Consider the following 17,941-nt stretch of genomic DNA (forward strand, 5'->3'; position numbering starts at 1 on the left):
CTCGAGGGCTGCCTGCCTGCCTGCCTGCCTGCCTGCCGGGCGGATTCGCAGGGCACGGAGTCGCGCGTTGGCCGAAGAGGCAACGAGAGGCCGAAGCGCCGCGCGAGATTCGAACCGGCGGCTCCGAGGGCGAGAGAGCGCGCGCGCGTGCGTGCGTGTGTGCGTGGGCGGGGCTCCGCGGAGGCGCTGACGTCGCTCCGAGGGCGATGTCCTCACTTCCGGGCGGGGCGGAAGAAGAGGAAGCAGCAGCAGCAGCGGAAGTTTGTCCCCGCGCCGCCTTCGCCTTCGCCTTCGCCTTCTTCCTCCTCCTCCCGCTCTTCTTCTTCCTGCTCCTGCCTGCCTGCCTGCCTGCCTGCGGGCGGCGCCGCCCAGTGAGGCCTCTCCGCGCTCGGCGGCGCCCCCAGGCCCGGCCGGGCGAAGGCAGCGCGCGGGAGGACGATGCTGCAGCCCCGGCGCTGAGCCTGCCGCTGGTGAGAGGACGGGGGGGGAGGGGGAGGAGGAGGGGGGACGCCCCCTGAGCATGTGCAGAGCGCGCCCTCGCGGCGTCTCTCTCCGTGGCGGGGGAGGGAGCTGACGGGAGCAGCGGCCCCTCCCCGAAGAAGCCGGGGGTCTCCCTGTGCTCCCGCGAGGGGGGGAGAGAGAGAGAGGGAGGGAGGGAGGGAGGGAGCGAGCTCCTGCCTCCCCCCCCCGGCCCCGGCTTGGCCTGGCCTGCCCAGAGGGCCCCGGGAGGCGGGCGCCAGGGGCGGCCCTGCTGCTGCTGCCGCCGCCGCCGCCGCCGGGACGGGCCTCCCCGAGAGCCTCTGGGGACCTGAAGCTGCAGCCGCAGCGGGCCTGGGAGGGCGAGGCGGCCAAGGCAGGGCGGGCGCCGGCAAGCCCGTGGGGTCGAGGCCCAGGTCGAAAGGCGCCCCCTCGCCTCCCCTCGCCCCCCCCCTCTCCAAAGTCCGAGTCCGGCAAAGCCTGGCCCGAAGGCTCCTCCCAGGCCTGATGCCTCCCCACCGTCGGGGGGACGGACGGACGCACGGATGGACGGACGCCTTTCCCCAAACCCACTTTGCCGCTTGCCAGACAGGCAGCCGCGGTTGCAGCAGCCCCTGCGCCGAATGCAGAGCGGCGGCTGCGTTGGTGCTCTGGAAATGCCCGTTTCCCAGAGGAAACCGTCTCTCTCGGCCGGTCTGTGGGCCTTTGGGGTGTAGCCTCTGGCAGAGCCTCAGGAAAGGGCAGAACGCCGGCCAGCCTGCGGGACGCTCCGGTTGCTGCTCCCCGTAGGGAGTCGCACAAGCAGGCAGGAGACGCGGCTCCGTCGCGAGGGTCATTCGGCTAAGCCGGTGGTCAGCATTGATGTGGGGAAGGACTCGGCCCCGAAGAGCCTGGCAGGGGACCGCCTGCCCCCCCCCCCGAGGATTAAGATACCCCCAGAGGCTGAGTTCCCACGTCACGTAGTGCCCCAGCTCCGGGGGTGGGGTGGGGCTGCCCAGGGGGATCTGGATTGGTGCGTCGCTTCCCCGCGGTCTGAGGACTCTTTTTTGCCATGGATTATTTCGTAGAGTGTCTGTTCAGTTGAGGAGTGTCTTTCTAGAAATAAAATAAAAAGGGTTTTAGTTCAAGCCTGGACCGGATGCACTTCTGAGCAGTTCATACTGGTGGCCTGTTACCAGGGATCACGTTGCGGTTCATTGGCAATGGAGCTCACCTGGGTCTGAGCATGTCTTGCGTCACTGCCACCGTTCTTCAAGCACCTGGGACGGGAACAACCTCTCTGTTCACTGCTTTTGATGTAATTTTTTTTTTTTTGCAAACTAGTTCTGCACACCAGAACGGATTCGATTCCCAAGCTTCGAGGCCTTGGCAACTTACACCCCTCCAGATATTTTGCCTTACGCGTCTCATCAGCCATAGTCGAAATAGCCAGTGGTGCAGGCTGATGGGAGTTGTAGGCCAAAACACCTGGAGAGGGACAGGTTGCTGGAAGGATGTTTGACATGGCTGGAGTGTCTCTGTAAGAGTCTGGGAGCCTTGTTGGGGTCACTCCTTTTCCTTCTTGGCTTATGAATCCAGCCACCCTGCAAACCAGGGGAATCTTCTGGCTTCATAGAATCCTAGAAGAGTAGAGTTGGAAGGGGCCTACAAGGCCATCAAGTCCAGCCCCCTGCTCAGTGCAGGAATCCACCCTAGAGCATTCCTGACAGATGCTTGTCCAGCTGCCTCTGGAATGCCTCTAGTGTGGGAGAGCCCACAACCTCCCTAGGGAAATGGTTCCATTGTCATACTACTCCAACAGCCAGGAAGTTTTTCCTGATGTCCAGCTGGAATCTGGCTTCCTGTAACTTGAGCCCGTTATTCCGTGTCCTGCACTCTGGGAGGATCGAGAAGAGATCCTGGCCCGCCTCTGTGTAACAGCTTTCAAGGCCTTGAAGGGGGCTACCGTGTCTCCCCTCCATCTTCCCTTCTCCAGGCTAAACCTGCCCTAGTTCTTTCAGTCTCTTTTCATAGGACTTTGCTTCCTCTTCCCTGATCATTCTCGGCTCCTTCTTTGGCTTTGTTCTCTGTCACTGTGATCTGCTGGCCTGGTAACAAAACCCGAGGAGGAGCAGCCTCCTCAGCCTGCCTTCGCTGAGCTCAAGGCTGAGCCTGAGAGGTGGCTGCAGAGAGCTCTTGGCCTCTGGACTCACCAAACACCTGCTTCCGCGGTGCGGCGGAGGTGGGCAAGGCACCTCTGGGCCTCTTGGAGGAAGAAGGGCAGGATGCAAATGCCGCAAAGAAACCATGATGAGCCAGGCTCTGGGTTTGCCTGTGTGCCGCCAGCAAGCTTGCTCCTGCTCGGCTCGAGCCTGGGGGACCTCAGAGCTTGGAGCCTCGGGAGGGGAGCCCTGAGCCGCGCAGAACGTGTGCCCCGGAGCACCGGCAGCGCTTGGCGTGGGCTTGGGGGTCATGTGTTGCTTGGCTGAGGGCGGACGCTAGCAAGCGGCCCGTGAGTGAGGGAGTCCCCACAGGTTGGAGGGAGAGGCAGGCTCTCCTTGGGGCTCTGCACCCCAAGGAAAGCCTGAACCAAGACCGCTGTTGCCTTGCGGGTGTGGGGCGCTGCCTTTCCCTTCTGGCTGTGGCGATGGAACGGGGAGGACGGTGCTGTGGCTCATTTCCCTCAGCACCCAGCAGGCAGGATCTTGGCCAGAAGCCCAGTTGCCTTACTGGCCTGCCAGAGTTGCTGCAGGCAGGCAGGGCCCACAGTGCTGGTTTCTAGAAGCCCCCCCCCTCGAAGGAGGGGTGCTACGGGGCCCTTTGTAGGGGAGACTCTGGGGTGTGTGTGTCTTGGCGTATTCCTCATTTGTCCTGCGGGGTCTGGAGCCCTGGGTCAGGAGAACGTGTTTGTCTCTGATGATTTGGAGGGCTGGTGATGGACATGTTCTGGCCGTACACCTTGAGCCGGTCTGAGCAGTGCCGGGGAGGCTCCCCGCGGTCCGTGCCCTGTGGGTCAGTGTGGTGCTGTTTTCCAGGTGGGCTGAACCAGGAGAATGTTCGTCATCAACCCTCTGGAGAACCTCAAGGTGTACATCAGCAGCCGGCCCCCGCTGGTGGTGTTCATGCTCAGCGTGAGCGCCATGGCCATCGCCTTCCTCACCCTGGGCTATTTCTTCAAGATCAAAGAGATCAAGTCACCTGAAATGACGGAGGTAAAGTATGGCTCCGGGCCCACATGTGCACGGCCGGGGAGCGGGGCCCTTGCTTCCGGCTCCTTCCTGGCAGGGAGCGTTTGCGTAACGAAGCGTCCGGCGCTTGGTCTCTCGCTCCAGACGTAGATGTGGCCACGTAGAAGGCGGCGGTGGTGGCGCACGGATGCTGATGCTGCCAGAGCTGCTCCTTTTGATAAGCCCGCTCGTTCCTTGGGTCCGTCTGGGCACGTCCGTCCGGCTGCTGCCCTTCTGGAGTAGTTATTAGCAAACAGGCCTGGCTCCTTCCGACTTAACGTGAGGAGAATGGAGGCAGACCTCGGGCCTTGCTCGAACTGGTCCCTCTTGTTCCGCGGCCTGCCTTCTTGGCAGGAGAGGGGCGGCCGGGGCTCTCCTCTTGCCTTCCAAGGCCATTTGTCTCCCAGACGACTAGTTTCCGAACAGTTTCATTTAATCAGAAGTGCAGGTTTTGCTCTGGCTGAGACGAGTGGGTCTCGTTGGCTGGTCTTTGCGTGCGCACTGAAGGTCTGCTTGCCTTTAAGGACTGGAACACTTTCCTTCTGCGGTTTAACGACTTGGACTTCTGCATTTCGGAGAATGAAACCTTGAAGCACCTCATGAATGACACCACGACCCCAGAAAGTGCCATGAGCAGCAGCAGCAGTGGCGGCAGCCACGCTCGGCCTTCCACGCCGTCGCCACAGACGCTGGAGGACTCCGGCCCCATCAACACCTCGGTTGCCGTCACTCTGACGCTGGACCCTCTCAAGCCCTTTGGCGGCTTTTCTCGGAACGTCACGCACTTGTGTTCCACCATTTTTGGACACCAAATTGGACTCTCAGGTATGGCTCATCCCAGGCTTTCTCTTCAAAGGCCCCGAGGCCTGCGGGAGGCTGCTGTCGCGCGGCATCACCGTAGCCCATGCTAGGTCAGCAGAGGGGCCGGTGGGAAGAGTCGGGGCTGCACTTTGTCCGGAAACTGTCTTTTGGGTAAGAGACGGGGAGTGTTCTCCTGCATATCCACGTGCCTCACTTAGAGAGCGTAAAGATCCCGCTGAACCCGTGCTGACCTGGGCCTTCCAGCAGGCCTGCAGGGTTTAGGGACAAGGGCTCAGTCAGCCCCCCGACCCGGCAGTCAGCAGAAGGGTGGCGCAGCTGCGCTGTGGCTGGGTGCCGCCTTGCACGCAGCAGCGCAGGCGCCTCTCGCTGGAGCTCCCCGCTTGCTCCCTGCTCTCCTGACAAGGGCACCTGAGACCCTCACAGAATTAACGCGTTTGGGAAGCTGTTTGCAGCTGCGGGTTCCCCCTTGGCTTTGGCTTGCTGAGCACCGCCTGTTTCTGCTTTTAACGTGAGAGAAATGTAATTCCTGCCAACGCAGAATGCTTTCTCCCCCGCCCCAAAGGCAGAGAAGCTCACGAGGAGATCAACATCACCTTCACCTTGCCTGCCGCCTGGAACTCGGACGACTGCCTGCTGCATGGCCACTGCGACCAAGTTGTCTTCACCACCTGCCTGACTATCACGGCCGCCTCCACCGTCTTTCCTGTCACTGTGTAAGGAGCGCCCAGTGCTGCCTCCTCCCAGGGGAGCCGAAGCCCTAATGCAGCCCGGGGCTGGGCGGGGGGATGCGTTCTGAACCATCCGCACGTCCGTGGCAAATGCCACTTAATGTTCTAACGGTGGTTTCTGTTGTCTTCCTGGAAACGGCAAATAAAGGTTCTGGCTTATCCGTGGACCACCTCCCCGAAATGAATAAGTGGCGCTGAATTGGACAGGAGAGAAGAGAGTGGGTGGGCTGAGGTGGGGGGAGGGAAAGTGGGGGACCAGATCCCCATGATCTTGCTGAACTATCTGCAGCCTCTTTGGTCTCACCTGCACATTGCTGGGTGCTTCCTTCCGTGAAGAACCCTGGTTACATGCAAGTGCTGCTTCACCCCTTGCCTGGCAAGGAGGCGGCTGGTGGAATCGGGGGGGGGGGGGGCAGGATGGAGCTCTGAGGTACAGCCAGTTGATGGGGGGGGGGGGGGCACAGTTAAGGACATCAGAAGAGCCCTGAGGCTGGATCAGGCCCCAAGGGTCCATCTAGTTCAGCACTCTGTTCACACAGTGGCTGTCCAGCCAGGGATCAACAAGGCAGCCATGGTGCCACAGCACCCTCCCACCCATGTTCCCCAGCAACTGGTGCACACAGGCTTACCGCCTCAAATACTGGAGATCGCACACAACCCTCAGGGCTAGTAGCCATTGACAGGAATTTATCCAACCCCCTTTTAAAGCCATCCACATGGGTGGCCATCGCTACATCTTGCGGTAGCAAATTCCATGGTTTAATTCTGCGCTGTGTGAAGAAGTGCTACGTTTTATTTGTCCTGAATCTCCCACCCATCAGCTTCATGGGATGACCCCCGTTGGGTTCTAATATTTTGAGAGAGGAGGAGAAAAATGTCTCCCTCTCCACACTCTCCACACCCCGCATAATTTTGTACCCCTCTATCAGGTCTCCCCTTAGCCTCCTTTTTCGAAGCTAAACAATCCCAGTTGATGCAACCTTCCCTCCTAGGGGAGATGCTCCAGCCCCTTAATCATTTGAGTTGCCCTTTTCTGCACTTTCCCCAGCTCCATAATATTCTTTTTTAGGTGTGGTGACCAGAACTGTACACAGTATTCTAAGTCGCACCATAGATTTGTATAAGGAAAGTATGATACTGGCTGATTTATTCTCAATTCCTTTTCTTATAATGCCTGACATAGAGTTTGCCTTCTTGACAGCAGCCGCACACTGGGTTCAAGGGCTTTTGAGACAGGCTGGGGACAGATGTGGGCAGTGTGGAGGCTTGTGAACCTCTGCTGCTTTTGTTCACTAATGGGATTTTCAGCCAGGTAGATGACGGAGGACTATAGAAGCCACGGGACCGTGGCAGCAGCGGCACGTGGTCTCCATCTGGCTTTGGGTTCATGCTGCGCTTTGGCCACCTCTTTGGTTGACCCAGTGGAAAATGCCACTGATGCTCAGTTACAGAACTCACAATGGCGTGTTGGTCTTTGCAGCCAGCCCCCGCACTGTGTTCCGGAGACCTACATTAATGCAACCTTCTGGTACAAGATCTTCACCGCCGCAAGGGATTCCAACACAAAATACGCCCAAGACTACAACCCTTTCTGGTGTTACAAAGGAGCTGTTGGCAAAGTCTACCATACGTTGAATCCCAAACTGACGGTCATTGTTCCAGACGTAAGTGCCCTCTGTACGCTTCATGCCTTCTCTGCGAACCGTAACGGAGCTTTGTGAAGAACGAGATTTGTAGACGTGGCTTTTGTTTTCAATTCTGTTTAGAAGTGGTTTACTCTGTTCTTTATCAGCAGTGATCAGATCCTGCAAATAGGTGTGCGGCTTGAGGGGGAAATCCATTGTGCTAACGCGTTCTGCTCTGGGGATATTCCTCCCTCCCTCCCTCCCTCCGCCTGCCACCGAAAGCACCAGTGGCAGCTGCTTGTGGTGCTGAAGACCCCCCCTCCCTCCCTCCCTCTCCTCCGTGCAGGATGACCGCTCCCTCATCAACCTGCATTTAATGCACACCAGTTACTTCCTCTTCGTGATGGTCATCACCATGTTCTGCTATGCAGTCATCAAAGGGAGACCGATTAAGCTGCGGCAAAACACCTCGGAGTTCTGCCCTGAAAAGGTAGGTGTGGAAACGCTTCCAAGAGCTGGTTTTGGGGAGGGGAGAGCAACTCCCTCAGTGGCGGCTGTTGCTCTGGCAGTGACGCCTTCCTAGGTCGCGAGCAGCACTGAGCCCCCGGTTGGGCTCTCGCAGGGGCGGCAGACAATGGCCGTCGCGCACACCCGCCCCGCCCTCGTGGGTGGGGTGTGGCAGCGGTTGTGGCCCGTGGCCGGGGGCCCTAGCACCCTCTTTGCCTCCTTCCTGACGGGCAGCTGCCTGGGATCTCCTGCTCAGCCTTCGGCTCACTTCCACCCTTAAGGTGGAGACGCGTGGTGCCTTGCGTCTCGGTCTCCCTCGCGTGTTGCCCAAGCAGGCTCATTGAGCTGCACCTGTTGAACCCAGGTCTCCTCAGTCCATCCAAGGGTCTTGTGACTCCTACCTGGCACCTTCAGATAGGACTCCTCCTGCCGTCTTTGGGGGGAGCTACGGCCGGCCAGTGCAGCCAGGCGGGCCCGTGGTCTGCTCTCGTGTGGGGAGAGGTCAGAGCTGCCTGTCTCAAGCCCCACAACGATGGCCGCTCACGACACCCAGAGTTGGAAGCGCAGACCTCAACGCACTGTCTGCTTGCTTTGCTTGCTTTTCAGGGTGTTTTCTCAGAGCCCCGATCCGTGGCCTCCTTCCCCTGAAGGCGGCCCAGTCTGCGATCCTTGCCTGCTGAACCCAGAACAGGGCCCTGATTCGTTACGAATTCATTATCGTGTGACGTTGGGTTATTCCAACCAAAGACATTTCAAGTGCCTGTAATGGTTATTTATATAAGGAGCATCTTTGCAACAGGTTACCCCGGTGCAGCCTGGACCATGTGGAGCCCTTTCCCCTGTGCGTGTCGGACAGTTTTGTGCCAGTGTGATTCTGCGCCAGAGAGGTCTCCCTTTTTTGTGGGGGTGGGAGGGGGTGGGGCTGCCTTCCTGCACCGGGACGGTTCCGATGCCTTTCGCAAGTGTCTCTGGAAAAGCACCTTATTTTCCCTGGGGCCAGTCCCGTCAGCTCCAGGCACCCCTCTGCCGAGGCGCAGCAGCTCCAACCACACGGATGCAGTGGGGGGGTGTGGGGTGGGGTGGGGTGGGGGTGGGGGTGGGGTGTGTGTGTGGGGGGAGGGAGTTTCTTCCTGTTTGTTCCCCGCTTGCAGAAAGATGACCTACATTTCCAGCTTTGTTTTTAAAAACCATCCCAAATATTCATGTTTTAACGCTGGCTTAAAAGATCACGTGCCTGTAATTTTAGACGAAGGAAAGCAAGAGAGGCAACCGGTGCTCACTTGGGCCTCCTGATCCCCTTGGATGGCTTCTGCTGACTCCCACCCTGGGGGCTCTTGCTGCAGGGCGGCCCCTTCTGCCTGTCCGCATGCGCAGAGCAAGGGTGTGCTGTGGCGTTCCTGGGATGGCGCTATTTCAGACCGTTATGGGTTAGGGTGTGGGTGTTTCTCCTACGTGAAACCTTCCATTCCACAGAAAACCTGCATTTTGCAGAGTGCGTTCAAGGCCAGCTTTCTCTCTGATGTGCTTGTTTTCGATATACAGGTTTTGGGGTTCATTTTTAATGTGAGGGAGGATTCTGGGAACCTCCGCATGTGCCGGTTGCCTTTTGCTCTCCAAACCCCGAAGAATTTGCATTGGGCTCCGGGGGTCCCAATGAAAGGGAAAGGCAGCCCGTGTCACAACGAGGTTGGGGCAAACCATCCCCTGGATGTGCACTTGGGCGTCAGTCACCCCTCTGGTCTGTGAAGCGGGAGGACTGTGGGAGGGAAGCCCTCCACGTGGTGCTGGTGGTGGTGCTGGTGTCTGTCCACCTCCGGACTCCTCACAGCCGTCCACGCAGTTTCTCCTCCTCTACCCTTCCCGTGACCTGCCCAGTTTGCACAGTACCCTTCAGTTTCACTCTTAAGAGTAATGTATGGAATTCTGGACACCTTTTTGTCACTGCTGGTTGCCCCCCCCCCCCCATAGCAGCAGCAGCAGCAGCCGCCCTTGGTCTTATTCACCCGGGTCCTGCGCTCTTTTCTCCTAGAGTTTGAGAATGGCTTTTCAAGTGTTTGCACAAAGTAATTCAGGTGTGGCTTTCTTTTGTTGAAAAGAGTTTCTTTATTGGATCCTTTGCTTGCTTGGTGTCTCATCTGTCTCCAAGAGGGAGAAGCATCTCCTGGTCCTAGCGTTGGGGCGAAAGAAGCAGCAAAGCCCTCTGGGGAGGAAAGAAATCCCACAGAACTGACTGGCTGTGAGAGAAGAATGTGGTGGTGGCCTCCTTACCTTCGCCTCTGGTCCGTTCCAAGCATGAGCCACTGGAGGAGCAGAATCAAGGAGGGGGGTGGTGGCTGGAGCGGGTCGGGGGCCTCGTGCAGAAGGCCAAAACGCGTCCAGGCAGGAGGGTGCAATGGGAATAATGCAGCGGTTGCTTGGATCATATTGATCTTGCCTCTTTTTCTTTTTTGGGTTCCCCCCCTGCTATTACTTGAATCAGTTTTGATTCCGTTTGTGTTTCCTTGTTAGAACTCTGCCATTCCTGTTGAGTTGTTCTCTGGCAGTATATGAAGGTCCACAACCTTATTCCCTCACTCCACCCCCGCCTGTGATTTCCTCTGCAGGAGATAAAATAGTTAAGGTGGCGTTTTTCGCTTGCCTCTGGGCCTGTTGGTCAGTAATTGATTGGTTAATGACATTTCTCTCCTAGGTTATTTTTTTGTGTTCGTTTTCGTGGATATTGCTTTGCTAAATAAAGTTTATTACTATCAATCCCCTTGAGAATGTTTGCGATGGAATGGAAGTGTTCAATTCCGCTTGGCTGGGGTAGGTGGGGGTCACTCAGTCCACCTGGTGACGTCTTGGTTCTTTCTTCAGGACTGGGCCTGGTTTTTCAGATTGTGTCTTCACCAGTGGAGTCCCCTCTATGCGAGGACAGGCGGATCAGCTGCGTTGGCAAGGAGGTGCCTGAGAACCCCGGCTGGGCCTCCTCGTGCAAGCTTCCTTCTTGGTTGGGAGGAAGAAATAGGAGCCTGTGCCGTTGGCCACGCGTCCTCAGGGAACAGGTGGGGAAGTGTGGTGATGTGGGAGACTTTGAACTCAAGTCCCAGCGGCGTGACCGTTGTAGTCTGCCCCAGGGCTGGGTTCCGGAGGTCAAGGCTTTCAGGTAGACTCCAGCCCCACGGGGAAGACGCTGCTCTTGCCCCACACAGTCTTGGCCGCCTTAACCGTCCTCTTAACACCTTCCTCCCAGGTGTCAGGAAGGATCAACCCAGAATAGTTGTTTTAAATGGATATTATCTATCTGTTTTTACGCTTTTTATTGTTTTAAATTTTGTATATTGGTTTTAATGTTCATTATGATTGGGCGTAGGTGACGCTGTTGCTTAACGGATTCCATGAATGATTCCAGAATATCCCAAATATTGGGGGCGTAATGTCCTGTGAACTCAGAAATTAGGCTGGATGATCGAGCCCCCAAAGTTAATAAGGCTATAGGGTGGAATGGACCCAAAACACCCACTCACCCTGCAGTGTATGAAGGAAATCTCTCCCTGAGTCCAGTAAGAGGAGCCACCATTCTGGAGGCCACAAAAGCCAAAACAAGTAACACAGCAAAACGGAGGATCTCTGAGGATTGACAACCCTTTGAAAGAAAAATGCCCATAAATGAAATGACGTTGACCCATCCACCACGCCAGGCTAAGCTAGATCCACTCAAACTTCTGTCATGGAACATCTCGGGGTGGGAGAAAAAGTTGAAGGACTTGGGCCTTCAAGAATACCTGACTAAGTTCCACATATTCAGCCTCCAAGAAACAGAGCTACAGGGATACCAAATATACTCCGTTCCGGCTAAGAAGTAGCACAGGAAAGGAAGGCGCTGCGGAGGCCTTGCGTTGGGGATATCATCCAGTGTGAATGTTGATATTCATGAAATACCAACAGACTCCCCTTTTTTCCAGGCCATCCAACTGACCAGCCAAGCAGGGGCTAGCCTGGTTTGTGCAAATGTGTACATTCCCCCCAGAGGCTCCAGTCATTACGCCCCCAATATTTGGGATACTCTGGAGTCATGCATGAAAACTTAGATGTGTGTGCAAGACGCCTACTAATAATATATTTGTTACCCGCCTCTCCCTCAAGATCAAGGCGGGGTACAACACAAATACAAACGCCATTAAATACATATAATTAAAACATTTAAAACTAATACATTTTTAAAAGCAGCACATTATTAAAAGGCATCTTAAAATTCAACTGGGTAGGCCTGCCGGAAGAGTTCAGTCAACCCTGCACATAGACACGTGTGTGTGTGCGCGCATGTGCATGCATGTGCACGGGGTGGTGGTGGATCCTCACCACTATTCCGGGAGGAGTTCAGTGATCAGGCTCTGGCACTTTTAAAAGCCCGCCCCCCAGAGGCCAAAGCCTGTAAAAGCTACGAGCGGCCCTGTCATGCGGATGAAATAAAAGGATGCTAAGCGAACACCTCCAAGAATAGTCAGAGGGAACTTACTTAAATTGTTCTACTGTGAGTTGTCTGACACAGTGATATTTAAGGCAGCCGACAAGGAGGTTGTTCAAGGAAACGCAAAACAAAGCAGTACTTTCAGGGGTTTGGAAATGCTGCCGTTTAGCTCCCTAGCCTGCCTTCCTCCCAGGGTAGCTAATAGAAATGCTTAATGGTTTTATATATCGGAAAGAGAAATTAGTTAAGGTGAGTAGCGAAGGGGCGGCACCATTATAAGCATCTTATGGCTTACGAACATGGCACCTGCTGAGCTGGAAACATGAAACTTGGGCTTCTAAGATCTCCTTGACGGGGGTTACAAACGTGCCACATTTCCAACTGATTTGATGAAAAGCGCCACAAGAGGAACCCACTGAAAAGGGTTGTGGGCACCCAGCCTGACTCCAGACTTAAGCACGGTGGGGAGATGGCAACACGCAAGGCCAGCCCCCCTCCCAACACCGTGCCTCCCCCCACCTTGATGGGAAGGGCTGAAGAGGCCTGGAGCTGCCCTGGGCCCAGGCTGCCCACGCATTCAGCCAAACCCGGCTGCCGTTTCTGTTCAGACATGCGTGGGGTGTTGCTGGTGCGCGTGCCTCCGTTTCCCCTTCATAGGGAAGGGTTTTGAACATGCTTCAAAAGCAATGCAGGCCCAGGACAACCTGCCCCCCTGCCCCCCCCCCCCCCAGGCGCTCCGGCCTTCCTATCTGGATTTGGGCCTGAAAGACAAAGGGCAATGTTTGGAGTAGGTGCCGCTTGTAACAGTGCAGGGCAACGTTTCTGTTGTGGTGTGGGCCTGCTTCGCTTCCGCGTTCTTGACGGTGTGGAACCTGGAAGGCTTTTTTATTATTACCATCACTGAGTAGACATAAGAGCCGTGTTTTGGTGGTACTTAAAATGCTAATGCATGTTTCATGACTGAAGTGTTACCGGATACTTTGCAAAGCGAGACTAAAAGTGCAAGGAGCTGCGCAACTCTGCACCAGCCAGTCAATCCTTCAAAGTTAGCAGGACTGGAGGCAGAGTAGAGCTTCCCTGGTCCTCGAGGGCACCGGGCGCCACCTGGCAATGGTCCACTGGAGGGTGGCTTTTCAGAAGTGGAGCTATGGCCAGGCCGGGCATGTTGGACCCCGCCCATGTGGGTCCTTGGCTGAGTGGTGGCGCCTCTTCTGCCTCCTGCCCAGGGTGGGCTTACTGTAACTAAGTGTCTAGAAGGAGGGGACAAAAGCCAGCATCCTTCGCACGGAGGGCGGGGGCTACAACCACTGGGCTGCCCCTCCCCGGGGGCCCAGCTGTCCCTAAGGGGGAGGCAGGGAGGCTTCTGCTGCAGCAGGGGCAGGAGGGCGCCGCCTGAGCCCACGGAAGAGGGGGGACGGGGAGGCCGGCGAGGAAGGGCCGCGGTGCCCTCGAGGGAGGCCCGCCCCCCCGCTGGGCTTGAGCCTTGCTCGCAGCCGCCTCGCGCGTCCGGCTGCTCGGCCACAGGCCCCCGCCATGGCCGCCGGACGCGCGAGCAGCTCCTCCTCCACGGCGCGGGTGGCCCGGCTGCCGCCGCTAGTTTCGCGCCCGGGAGGACGCGCGCTCTGCACGTGCTCAGGAAGGCGCTCGTCACGTGTGCGCGGGCAGACCACGCCGAGAGGGAGGGGGACGGTGGCTGGCAGGACCGAGGAGGAGAGCGGGCGGGCGGGCGGAGGGAGACGCGGCCGGCCCGCGAGGGGCGGAGCAGAGCGGGCCTCGCCCAGCCCGCGCCCGAGGTGGAGTGCGGCGGCAGAGCGGAGAGGCCGCCCGGCCTGCGTCCCTCCCTCCCTCGCGCCCCCCCCGGCCTACGCGCTGCTCGACCCCCCCCCGCCGCTTGCCCGAGACGCGCCCCTCCCCCCGCCCGGCCCCGCCCCTTCGCGGCTCCGCCCGGATGTGCAACAGTTTCCCTCAAGTTGTGTCTGTCGCGGCGGGGAGGCGGCCGCGCGGAGGGCGGCGGGGAGGCGGCCGCGCGCGGGGCGGGCAGGAGATGCTCGCGGGAGCCGCCGCCTGCTCCGGCTCCTGCTCCTGCTCCGCGCCGCAGCCTCGGCTCCTTGGCGGCTGGCTGCCCCGGGCGGCGGCGTCTGCGGCGGTGTCTGCTCGTGCTCCGCAGCCGGGGATGTGCTCCTGAAGGCCCGGCGGCGGCGGCGGCCCGCTCGCTCGCTCCAGCATGGGCGCCAAGCAGACCAAGGGCTGCTCGCTGCCGGGCCCCGCGGGCGGCGGCGGCGGCGGCGGCGGCGGCTGCAGCCCGCACGGTCCCTTGGCCGCGCCGCGCCGGAGGACGCTGCCTTCCCGGGAGCGCGGAGACTTCCTGGCGTCCCTCGTGGTGCGCTCGAGCGAAAAGTTCGGCAAAGGCGGCGGCCTCCCGCCGTACCACCGCCGGATAGGCCTGATCCAGGACATGCTGGGCATGGTCAAGGAAGGCAAGCAGGAGGAGGCCACCGACCTGCTGAAGCACCTGCGCCAGGTAAGCCGCCTGCGGAGGGCGGGGCGGGCGGGGGGCGCCGCCTCGGGGAGTTGCGCCCCGCGAGTCGGCCAGAAGGCGCGTGCAGCAGCGGCAGGAGAAGCAGGAGGAGGGGGGCGGCGAGCCGCTTCGGGCTGGCTTGGCCCGGGGCCGTCGCGCCAGGGCTTCGTCGGCGCCAGGGCTTCGTCGGCGCCGGCCTCGGGGCTCCTCGGGCGGCGAGGGAAGCCGCTGTGCGCCGTGGGCAGCGCTCTGGGGCGGCCGCTGTGCCGCCTCTCTTCCCCTGGGCCCAGGGCTGGGGCGACCCGCGGGGCGCTCTCTCCGGGGGGGGGTCCCCTCACGGGCGCGGGGGAGAGGGGGCGCCTGGTGCCGCCCCCTCCCCAATGCCCAGGGACTCTCTTGGCCGGGGCGGCTTCTGGTGGTCGACGTCGGGCCTCGTCGAATGGCCGGAGCCTTCAGCCGCCAGGTGCGGACGGGGCGGGGGCCCAAGGGCCCGGGGCCCCGGCACGTGCTCTTGTGGGACGGAGCCCCGCGCAGTAGGCGCTCCCGGCCCCCTTCTCCCTTCGTCCTCTTAGCCTGCGGAGCCAACCCGAGACAATCTCCCCCCACGCCCCGAGCCGCCGTGCAAGGGCCCCCTGGGGTCGTGGCCTCGAGAGCCTTGGCTCCTCTCTCCTCTGGAGTTTCCTGTGGATGAAGGACGGGCGCGAAGGGAGGGCATTTGGCCTTCCCCAGGGCATGGGCCACCCCAGGTCAGCATGGGACGTGTAGTCCAATGGGTCTGGAGGGCACCATAGTGGGGAAGGGGGGGTCTCCTTCGTGCTTGCCGCCTACGCTGAGGAAGTCAGCAGCCCAGCGACGTTGCCCACAGCCTGCGCCGCTCCGACGGGCGCCCCGGGCCGCGGAAGGGCGCCTCCTGGCGAGGCCCTCGGCAGAGGCGGGGACCTGTCGGCTGCAAGCGGCGGGGCGGGGGGCGGGGGCGGCCGGGCGCCCTCTCTGCCTCATCCCGGCTTGACAGGGGAGATGCCTGCGGGCTGAAAGTCCAGTTGGAGCAGAGATGCTCTTCCCAGTCTCCTGGGCTCGGAGGCTCCCCGAGGGGGTCGCCCGGGAGAAATGCCCCTCCTGGCCCTGGAGGCAAAGGCAGGCAGGCAGGGAGGCCCTCAAACAGGTAGGGTGTGGACCAGTGGCCGGCCAGGCTGGGCGAGGTGCCCCGCAGTTCCCAGGAGGGAGTTTCCAGGGTGTGGATCCATCCTAACTGCCACGGGTTCGAGTGGGAAGGAGGGCGGAGGGCGGCTGTTCTGGATGCTGGCACCTGTTCTGGCCTGGATTGATCAATTTGTGCGTTTTTACTGGGCCAAAAGACTCGCCTTTTGGTTGTAGGACTAATTCTAATGGAATAGTTTGGCCTAAATAACACAACGGGACCCTGAGCTAGTTCAGCCTCTAAACTTTTATTATTATTTTTTTGGCCTTTGGTTGACCTCTTTAGTCTTTGTTATGTGCAAAGGGCACCACGGATCTTAACGTCATGCTGTAAGGGGGCTGGGGTGTAGGGTGGGGGGCGCTGAGCCTCTCCCAAGGGAATGTGCTCAGGTCTCCTCTCTCCTGTTCAGGATGTGTTGAATCCCTAGTACACAAATTGTGCTGGTTGATGATGGCTGGGGGAGCCCAGTTGAATTTTAAGATGCCTTTTAATAAAGTGCTGCTTTTAATGATGTATTAGTTTTAATCAATTATATGTATTTTATGGCGTTTGCATTTGTGTTGTACCCCGCCTCGATCTGGAGGGAGAGGCGGGTAACAGATATATTCTTTTTCTTCTTAATATTATTATAATCAAAGAGTCTCTGAATAAAGCCCGGTTTGTTTCAGTGGGTCTACTCTACTCGGCTAGCAAACACGGATTTAACAGCACGGGCGCCTCACGGTGCAAGGAGCTGGCACAGGGACACTGCGTGCTTTACCTGACCAGCTGATCTTCTGTGCCTCTCCTTCTGACCCCGGATTCCGGGAACGGAGGGTGCTGGGAAATCTGGGTTTGGCCTCCCTTGCTCCAGCTTCCCACAAGAGAAGAAATCCCTTGCTTCTGTGATGTCCTTGTGCCTGGAGGTGCCGTGACGCGCTCCGGTCTGGCCGGAGCCTCCAGTAGCGGACAGTAGCAGGGATGCCCAGATTTCTTGGGCGTCCTGCTGCCAAAAGCCTCCTTTCCAGGAGTGAATCCTTGAGCTCAGTTCAGAAATGGCTCCCTTGTGCCTCTTTGCTCCTTGGGAGGACCCTCTGGCCTTATTTCTCTTAATAGGTTCCTATACCACACTTCAATAAACATTTCCAGGGCAGGCTCCGGTCAGTCAGACAGCAGAGGAAAAGAGCTCGATTAAAATTCAATACATATTTTAAAGCCTGGGCAAATTAAAAGACCTTCTCTTGCAAGCACCCATAATGAGGCTTTGCAGCCAGCTGACCAAGACCTGGATTGGATGGTCCTCGTCCGAGCACGCGTTGCTTGAACGCTTTAATCTAGGGTTAGTTTCGTTGTATTTATCCAGCAGTTCAACGTACTTCCCAATCCAGCCTGTGAAGACCAGGGTTGGGTTTTGCAATGTCCAGTATTCTGACCTGAGGAGCATGAGGGTCTGATCCCAGCATGAGGAATGTGGCCGTTTCTTCTGTGAGCTCAAGGGTGACTTTCCTCATTGATTCGGCATGTTGCAGACCGTTGTATTTCTCACCTGCAGGCATTTAGTTCATGTACTGATGCTGCTTCTGTGTCGTTCCTTTGCTTTCCAAGTGCCATCCTAGGTATGCAAAAAATGTGTCGGGACTGGTGCTTTAGCACTACTTAAGTTGTTTAGAAGCAGCTTTCTTAGCTGGGGGGGGCGGTGGGGGGGGGGCCACCTTCCAAATGGCCTTTTCTGTTTCCCAAGGTCTCAGCAGCAGGCCGTTCAGGCTCACAATTGCCTCGCCAATGACCAACATACCCCCCCCCCCCCCAGCTGCCTATTGGTGGGACCAGACGCCAGAGGGTTCCCCACCCCACCCCACCCCGTCTGGTGCCGCTGCCCCTGTCGTGGCTGGTTCCTGCTTTTCCTGGCATTTGGTGGCTTGCTTGACACCCACGGCCCACACTTCTGTGATTGCATTCTATCACTGCTGATTGCAGCGTGTTAGTCGGGGCTGCTTTGCGCCATCGCCTCCCAAATCTCAGCTCCACAGAAAGTGGCCCTAAAGGGGCTCCTAACGCTGTTGCTGGTGATAGAGACAGGTTCCCGCCGGCTCCGGGTTTGTCTGCTCTCGGAGGGGTGTGTGTGTGTGTGTGTTCGTGTTCCAGGGTAGCGTTTTTCTTTCCGTCAGTCTGATACGGAGGAGGACGGCGCTGAAGACTTTGAATCCCCATCCTCAGACCCTGGCAAGGATTCTAGGTCCCAGGGCAGCCCCAGTGGGGTCTGGAGATGCTATAACGGGAATGGGGAGCGTTCCCTCGAGAGAGTGGGGGCGACCCCCCACCCCGTTCTCCGGGTGCAGGTGGGAACAGCCGCTCTTTTTGGGGGTGGGGGTTGCCGGGACTTCTTTATTTCGTTATCTATTGCGTTTCTATACCACCCAGTCGCTGAAAC

The 17,941-nt window shown here is 58.6% G+C and overlaps 1 protein-coding gene across 1 annotated transcript in view; it reads left to right on the forward strand.

Annotated features, from left to right (window-relative positions):
* The first annotated feature begins 307 nt into the window (after window positions 1–307).
* TMEM248 (transmembrane protein 248) overlaps window positions 308–17,941 on the forward strand; it is a 40,170-nt gene continuing 22,536 nt past the window's right edge. The window contains exons 1-6 of the mRNA XM_063146378.1: window positions 308–470; window positions 3,492–3,668; window positions 4,208–4,508; window positions 5,068–5,218; window positions 6,714–6,897; window positions 7,205–7,348. Of these exons, the coding sequence (XP_063002448.1) occupies window positions 3,510–3,668; window positions 4,208–4,508; window positions 5,068–5,218; window positions 6,714–6,897; window positions 7,205–7,348 (939 nt within the window). The 5' untranslated portion in view covers window positions 308–470; window positions 3,492–3,509. The remainder of the gene's footprint in view (window positions 471–3,491; window positions 3,669–4,207; window positions 4,509–5,067; window positions 5,219–6,713; window positions 6,898–7,204; window positions 7,349–17,941) is intronic.

This window comes from Elgaria multicarinata, chromosome 22 (genome assembly GCF_023053635.1).
Source record: "Elgaria multicarinata webbii isolate HBS135686 ecotype San Diego chromosome 22, rElgMul1.1.pri, whole genome shotgun sequence".
Taxonomy (NCBI): domain Eukaryota; kingdom Metazoa; phylum Chordata; class Lepidosauria; order Squamata; family Anguidae; genus Elgaria; species Elgaria multicarinata.